The following is an 8,848-nucleotide window of genomic DNA, read 5'->3' as shown; positions in this document are numbered from 1 at the left end:
TTTTCTCTTCGCTGTGACCATGTTCTATTAAAGTAAATACTCTGTTGTTCTATTTTACAAGTAAAATTCCTCTTTAAATGTTTAAGCTTGACTTTGCATACCCATGTAAATTATTAGTCTTTAAAAAAACCTCTTGTGACATGGCAAAATAATTTTCCAGCTTCAATACAAAATAGCACTTTTTTCTACTGGTAAAAGACATTAAAATTTTTACTGTATTAAGTGCTCTGTGTAACTTCTACAAAAGTTGTATACAAAAATCTTAGAAGTAGACGAAAAATCCAAAGTACACGCTGACAGCCAATGCTCTGCGAATACTTTATTACACAAATTACATTCAGCTTCTGAAAATAGTGTTCTAACAGTGATACCATCTAAAAATAAGACATCCCAGAAACACATCAAGTTAGGAAGAAGAAAAAAAATTAGAGACTTTTTTCTTTCCTTCAATGCAATATAATGTTAGTGATTTTAAAAAAATAGAAGAAGATTTAGCAGCTTAATTTTCTTGTGGCACTGTATTTTCTCTGTACTGCAACAGGTTAAGGACATTGAAGAGGAAAGGCACAAAACAGAAATTGGCAAAACTGAATAGTTATGGCAAAAATATTTTGATGAAGCAGATAGTAAGACTTATTTACAAGATCCCCAAATTGATATGAGAAAGTACTTCTGCTTTAAATCAGTGCCCCAATTAGAAGACTGTTTGCTTTATTAAGATGTTCACATAAAAAAACAATGGCACTGATATGGAACTTCCACACACTCCTCCACTTAAAAAATAGAACTAAAACCAAACAAAAATCAAAGGAACCAGTGTACAGCCTCACACAGACTAGTACAGTTTACAATTAAATACATAAAATCTTAAACGTGCTTAAGGGAAAAGGAATCTGACATTATAGGTTGAATTGTACAAGGCTGGTTTCAGGATGATGAAGGTGCTGGTGGGGGTGGAGGTGCTGAACACTCTTCCTCTGAATCTGTGCCATCATCTTCATCTTTTTCTTGATCACTTCCTTCAGTGTTCAGTCGGTCAAACCCTTTTCGGCTGTAGCCTTTGTGACTTGCAAAGAAGTTCCCAAGATTAAGACCACCACCGCCTTTCCCTGTAGAAAGGAAAGTCTTGTCATAAGGTTTACTTTACTGTATGGAAGGAATAAATATCTAGCTACTCATGCAACAGTATACTGGAGATTATTTTAACTGTCCTTCCTGAAACTGTTTTCAGAGATCAGCACATGAGCCACAAAAGCTAAATACAGAGATTATGAATGAGGAAGAAAATTAATGTTTGAAGAAGTTTCAAACTGTGTTTTTCAGTGTTCATTGTTTCATTCAATCTTTAGGCAGGCTATTTGTGTTCCCACCAGTTTGTGCAATCTTGAAGTGTTTCACTTCATTCACCAGTTCCACAGGTAACATTGTAACAGCTACTGCTCCCTGTCTGGTAGTGACATATCCCTCTCAGCAAGCAGATAATGGCAGATGAAAGGTGTCTTAAAACACATTTCCACTAAACACCTGAGATTTGCTCTCAATAATTCCTCTGAGAAAGTTCCATCAAATCTGTTATTCAACTAGAAGTGAATAAAGGAAAAAGCCTCCAGTGACTGTGTTCCTAAAAGATCTCCAATGACTTAAACTTACCTTTAAGTCTGCCTAAAATTCTGCCTGAACTGGAATCAAGTTTGTGCTCCCCATCAGCTGAAAAATAAGGTAGATTTAAAAAATAAGCTAAAACCCCCCATATTCTATGATTAAATAATTATCTGTATTTTCTGATACAAAGCACAGACATTCAACAAATTCATCAGCAGCATTAAGAAGCAAAACTGATACTTTTCAGCTTCTTGATTAAGGTGAAATTATAATTACTAAAAAAATTACTATACCACAGATGTTCAGTTTAAGCCAATTCAGTCATCAAGATGATCGGCATGGAAGTTATTTCTGAGAATTTAATTCCCTCAAACGTTCACTTATGTTACTGTGAAGAGTTTACAGGAAGAAGAACCTTGTCATTTGTAATGTGCACAACTACACTCCAGAACACTGCAAAATACAGCTTGATATTTGAAATAGTATAGGTCCCCTTCAGAGAAGATGGGCTTTCTGGAAAAGAACGATCTGTGAATTTCTTCAGGTATTTTGGAGGAACTTCCTCTCCCACCTTACCAACTATATCCTCTTCCCTGGTAACTCTTTCCATCCTTCATCTGAAGAGAAATTAAATGTTATGACCAAACTGTTTTTTCATATATACTACTCAATTTCCATAAATCTGTGCAAAAAGTTTACCAATTTAACTGTATCATACTCTTTGATGCATTAAATTCAAGCACTGTTTGAATCAAAATGGAATGCAAAGATGGTGTTATAGATCATAGAATCATAGAATGGTTTGGGTTGGAAGGGACCTTAAAGATCATCTAGTTCCAGCCCCCCTGCCATGGGCAGGGACACCTTCCACCAGACGAGGTTGCTCAAAGCCTCATCCAACCTGGCCTTGAACACAATCCATACCCATTAACACAAATCAGATCATATCCATTAACAGCAGTAACAGCAGTAGTCTACAGTGTTAGAACACTTAATGTGCTAAGCATGTCTGAACGTAAAGAGTCAGGAAGCTGCACACTGAAATCTTCAAATAAAATACATCGAATGCACTTGCACAGCAATGTTAGCTTGCTGAATTACCTACTCTGTCATAGTATGTCCTACCCAGTGGCATAACTGTTATTTGTCTATTCCATGTACATTTACTTCTCTTAAAGAGAATATCTTGATAAAATTATTTATACCATACCAAATAAGAAGTGTAATGATCAAACTCCTACAGCAGTCTAACAGTTTCTCAAAAAATAATGTTGTTATATAAAATGAATTACAAACAAATTTACATAGCATTGTAAGTACCAATTAAGACGCTCACAGCAATGGATTGAGGTGCATTACGGAAACATGTCCGACTCACAAAATGCACAAGGTAGTAGTTAACAATAATATATAATCTCTTGTATATGTTAACTGTTTGCATTTTGCTTATACCTTTATAATACCCATAGAGTCCTTTGTTCTCCAGAATTTAAAAATGCCAAAGTGAAAATCAAACTATCTTCAGAGTATTAAAATTTATGCATTCTAGATGATAACATGAATATATTCTAGTCATTTTTGAGGTATCAATTTTTGTCTTGACACCAATTCAAGTTTTTAGATACACGTTCTGAAGAGGTAGTGGCTTGAGAAGTAATATTAAAGGCACAGGGAGATACAGATGCTGTGCGCATGCTGATTTTAGTTTGCGTGCAGCATCACAGTAATTGTTCAGGAGGACAAAGGGACAGTAAGCCTCTCTCTTCACACCCTCATCCCTCAGTGTTCCTTAATGTTTTGAAAAAAAATAAAAATAATAAAAGCCTGTTTTCTAGAGTTACTCATGGTTACCTCCATAGACAGTTGTCTTCCTCCATCGGATAAATACTAAAATTGCCAGCAGAACAACAACAGGGATAATTAGAAGAGTTGTAATAAGAACAAAGGAAACTCCAGTGCTGGTCTGTTGGACCAAATGTTGTTTTTCCTGCTTCTTTAGAGGGTCTGCAGATTCTGGGTTGTTTTTCAATCTGGCTTCTACAATTGTTTCTGATTCTTTAAAAAGAAGAAAATTTAAATATGTAATCCATATACATCAAGCAACATAGAACAAGGCGTTGAAGAAAAGAATAAGCTAAAATACCTGAAGTATTGAGTAACATGGAAACAAAAGACAAACACTTATGGAGACATTTTTAGCTCTTGCTGATGTTATCTCAAAGGTAATGTACAAAGAGCCTGAATGATATCACTCACTAGCAAAAATGCTCTCCCCTTTTCTCAAATGGGGAAAGGAGAGGTGTAAGGAAGAGTTTTGTCTTAAAAAGTATTGACCATTGAAAGTACAGGAAAAATCCCCAAAAGATCTATTTTTGCAAATAGGTGTGTGATGTAATATAAAAAATATCACTTCCACAAGAAATATAGAAATCCAGTATATGCTGTATTACCATAAACAAAAAGGAAAGCATTTAAAATTGTTCTTAATAAACTTGTAACAAAAAAGTTAAATTTTCAGAACTGCTACATCCTGTGAAGGAACTTTGGCTCTGTAAATCTGTAGAACTTTTGAAAACTGCATCGAATCATTCCTGACTAATTTGTTACCTCTCAACCTACAAGGAGAAAATAAATTTAAATAAAATCCTCTGTTGTTTTGTATATGTATAAAAGATCACATGTTGTGCTAACTTTTAAATAGTAAAACTGTCTAGCTTTATATTTTAAAGTCTGACTTAACTGCATGTCTTAAGAAGTAGCTGCATCAGAAACGCACTCTGAATCAATTCTATTTTGATTCTGTATCAAACTTAAAATGACGTTCTATTCTCAGGGAATAGTAAATGCTTTGGTTTACACTTAACACTAATACGATGCTAACAATGATATAATTGTTACCACTAATACAATTATAACAATGGCACAATGATAATATGCTGTCTGTTCAAACAGTAGTTACAGCCAAGAGCAATTTTCCTCCACCAAGATACCTTGCCCACCTCTGGGCAAAATTACAGTTCTCCATGTCTTTTCTCCCACTTCACAGCAGTGCAGGTAACAGTCAGTCACCAGGAGGCTGTGAAAGTGCAGGCCACTCCTGTCCATATATTAAGCTGAGGATGAAACAAAGTCTATTGGCTATCTGTTTTCTTTAGGTGGAGTTGAAAGGTATTAATTTCAGTCTATGTACCCCAAGCAGTTTTGGAAATTGTTACTTAAAAACTGCTTCTTACCCTGGTGATACTATTGTATTTCTCTCTGTAACATTTTAAGTGTCACCTAGCACAGTATCTTCCTAAAGAAAATTGAAATGCATTATTATATACCAAGATTTGTTGTATTGTTGATGCTGTAATGTACAGCACTTCCCTTTTGAGTGCTTGGGGAGGACTGATGTACCAACAGAGATAAAATAGAAGGATAACAGTTCTCACAATAAGGATTTCATTGTTTTATAATGTCAGCCGATTTATTCTGCTTTATTCTATATGTTTGCAATTGGCAGTTGGGATCCTTTGGTATTTTTCTCTGTCTGCATACGCATGGCTAAAGCAAACCACACAAGCTCTGAATTCCACCAAAGAAAAATGGTTAAGAACATATGAACATTTTATAAAGGCCTCTCTGTTGCCTGGTACTGTTTTTCTGAAAGATAAATGAACTTTTTCTTTTCAACAACAAAGACCTACACAACAGAATAGTAAAGGTTAAAATTAGTTTTTATCTTCCTGAATTGCTATTTTACCCCTTCCAATCTCCTCTACATGTATGTCTCTATTTTTTATATCAAGTTTCTACATGTTTTTATTTTCCTTTTTTTTTTTTTTTTTTTCCATTTTCATGCAGATAAATTGAAAAAAAAGAAAGAAGTAGATTTAGGGAAATAAATCTAAACAGAAGAAAATATTTTTTTTGCCATATGGTGTGACTGGCAAGGCGGCTAAGGGAGCTGACACAGATACCAATCTGGACCATACCAGATGGTGGAATGGAATTAATCCACTAGTTAAATTTTTATCTTAGTGTCTGTGAAGCACTTATGACTGAAAAGGAAATGTTTAGATTGGTTGTAAAATAGTGTTTACAAGCTGCTTTCTAGTGCATCCTACGTCAGCTCATTTTATCTATAATCACTGTATGACATAATGGTGAAAAATGAAACAAAAGTGAAACTAGTTAGCATTTTTCCCTCCAACTTGGCAGAAGCAATTCTAGTCTATGTGTGAAAATACTGGTTCCTTCATTTCCATTATGAATCAGACTAACCTTTTATTTCCTGTACCTCAATACCAGCCTTTTTAACTGACCGATGTTCCATTTCTGTAAAACAAAATTATTCTTCAGGACAACTGACATTTCAGAAAGACACTCAGTGACATTTTCCTGCTAGCTTTCTCAAATACACAGTACAGCCTACAGTAAACAATCCCATCAGCATCTGAACTTCACCAAGGAGAGTCAACATAAATCAAATGATAGCTCATAAGGTCATAGAAAGAAGAAAAGAGCTTGATTCATGGAAGGTGTTTGCAATAATTCTTATGCCACAGAGAGATTTTATGGGCACGTGTAAAGGTTCAGGGATTCCCACAAAAATAAAACTCTTAATTATTATTAAAATAATGATGGATTAAAGGCTGGCTGAATCAGGGCTCCTTATCTACCGCAGTTTTATACTGCAGCAAAGGCTAAAAAGAAAAATATATACAAGGACTTTCCTCATCTAACTTTTAAGTGATGAATAATTCCATTATTTTTTTTGTTCTCATGTTTCTTTGAATAAAAGCTTACAAGTGTTCTTGTTCAGGTTAGTATACACAGAAAAAAACATATCCAGTCAGAATTACAATTTATCTGGTCTAGTTTCCTGTTATTAACAGCAGCTGATACCAGATGACTCAAAGGAAAACCCGTGAATGATAAACAGACAAATATGGAATAACTGACTTAGTCAGAAGTTCATTTATTCAGCAGACTCTTACTGGTTGACTGACACCCTGAAGCCTGAGGTTTTATATCTCTCATACATTTTGTATTCAACATAATGTAAAAGTGGATTATATTTTTATTTCTGCAAAATATCTAATGTCTCTCCAAATCCTACTGAATTGATGCCTGACTAATCAGATCCCTCTCCCTGAAGTCAGGTTGCTTGGTTTGGGGGTTACTCAATTAAAACAGGGAAGTGGTTCCACTTAATGGAAATAGAACTTCAAATTATACTAGATTTATTTTCTAATGATGAATACTCCCAATGAAATTAATATAAATTTTAAGTTGACTTCTGTTTTCACTTCAGCCCCTGGAAGTTTCCTATATGATAACTTCAAAGGAAGCAGTTCACTTCTCAGCAAATGATACATTAAAGTTACTAAAATGCTAAAGAGTTGTGCTTTTGTTTAAGCAGGTGTTGATATGACAAGGGACTGATCTACCATGAGCTAAATGCATTTTGATTCCTCCTGCAACAAATGAACTCGTGTTCAGGACTCTCCTTTGACAAAGCATGCAGCAATGCTGAAGAATGGTCTTTTAATGAAAACTGAGCACTAGCACACAACTTCTGGAGACAGAGCCTGGAGCTTCAATCATTTTCATTAAGCCACCAGTGATACCAGGTAAGTGGTACTGATCTGAAGACACAAAATGTGAAGTTGGGACATTAAGAACAAAAAGAACATACTTTCTGTGGATGCAAACTTCCACACTGCTCTGGCATGAACATCTCCAATGAATACTTTTTTATCTTCTGAAGCAACAACATCATGTGGCATCTCAAAGTTCTGTGAAGACAAGCAGTCACAGATTACTCTTATGTGTCTACACACTGATGAGGCCTCCTTAACCCTGAATTTGAGACTGGTCATAGCCAGTCCTTAGACTGGAAAATGCAGCAGGTGCTGGTGTGAAGGCCTAATATGAGTGAAGGGAGAGGAATTTGATTCCTATTTTATGTTTGCCTTCTCCAGGGATAACAACATGGAGATTATTAGCTGTATCCATGCTAAACAATTTTTATAGTTATATTCTTGCATTCAATTTTATCTTGTGAAATATATATTTAAAAAATCATCAGTCTTGGTTTCAAGCCCATATACTTAGTTTTTGTCAGTTTGTATGCAACAGAGCTATTTGCTATACTAAAAAAAAAAAAACCCAACTCTAATATAATTTAAAACTGAACTGCAAATAACAAGAGTATATGTGCTACCCAGAAATGGGAATCTTAATTCTTTAGTCTAAGACAATATATGGAAAATTGTATTTAAAATAAATATATTTTTATGTACGATACTGCATGAATGACATTTAGCCTCAACTTCCACACTAATCTTCTGTAAAGAAGGGATGTAACCATAGAGTTAAATTTTGTTTCCGCTTAGGAACATACTCCATTTTTTGACATATTACTGGCATCTAAATACATGACTATTTCAAGTCCTTTGTTCTTCTCTTAAATTAGCTTTTAAGAACTCTCTGACAGCAATAAAATAGGCTCATTCTGAAGGAAGGTATTATCTATAGGAATCATATTGTGGGTAGTATAATTTTTAAATATGTACCACATGTAGAAACTAAGACCCAAAATTCTACTGTTTTTATTAAATTATTATTATAAAGAATTCTTCTTGAATACATTACATTATAAAACATCTTATATCCTGTAATAGTCTTATGAAAGTTGGAGAAATAGGATGTTACCAACATTCTCATATATCATTATATACACCAGGCACTCTGCAATACTCTACCTTTCTAAGCGGAATGAAAGTATCAATTATTTCTCCAGTAGAGAAGTTCATCACAAATCCTTGCACAGGTTCTGCCTCTCCAGGATAAGGCATACCATTAACTGCAAAGAGGAGACCACCTGCAACAACATTAGATTTGCTTTAACAACCCACACAAAGCAAACTACAATGAGGATGAATTGTAATAGTATAGATGAAAAAAAGCTGTCTGAGAGGAAGTCAGAGACAGACAGAAAGGTAACTCAACAGGAAACTAAAGCACAAGAGGAAAGTTAAGTAAGGTACAACAGGTGAAAGTTTGGCATTTAAGAGATCCACACTCAAATTTTCTTCATACCAAAGAGGTCAGAGGAGCCCGCTCAAATGGAAGAAGATACATAGAAGATGTTAGATAATTTTGAGGTTAATAATTTACCAGGTTTGGCTGGCATTCACTCAAGTTCACAGGAATTCAAATGTGAGATTGCAGACCTCAGGCCAAGCTAAGTAACCTA

At 34.8% G+C, this 8,848-nt stretch overlaps 1 protein-coding gene across 1 annotated transcript; it reads right to left on the bottom strand.

Moving 5' to 3' along the window:
* Positions 1–304: 304 nt before the first annotated feature.
* Positions 305–8,464, bottom strand: LOC104521988 (peptidylglycine alpha-amidating monooxygenase-like). Its single transcript, XM_010164143.1, has 6 exons — positions 8,355–8,464; positions 7,286–7,385; positions 5,869–5,922; positions 3,454–3,657; positions 1,651–1,707; positions 305–1,109 (listed from the first exon to the last, which is right to left on the bottom strand). The coding sequence occupies exons 1-6, from the start codon at positions 8,445–8,447 to the stop codon at positions 928–930; spliced, it is 690 nt and encodes a 229-aa protein (XP_010162445.1). The 5' UTR covers positions 8,448–8,464; the 3' UTR covers positions 305–927.
* Positions 8,465–8,848: the final 384 nt, after the last annotated feature.

This window comes from Antrostomus carolinensis, unplaced genomic scaffold, assembly GCF_000700745.2.
Source record: "Antrostomus carolinensis isolate BGI_N321 unplaced genomic scaffold, ASM70074v2 Scaffold27073, whole genome shotgun sequence".
Lineage (NCBI taxonomy): Eukaryota > Metazoa > Chordata > Aves > Caprimulgiformes > Caprimulgidae > Antrostomus > Antrostomus carolinensis.
The sequence above is the reverse complement of the archived record's forward strand: the minus strand, read 5'-3'. Positions and strand labels throughout refer to the sequence as shown.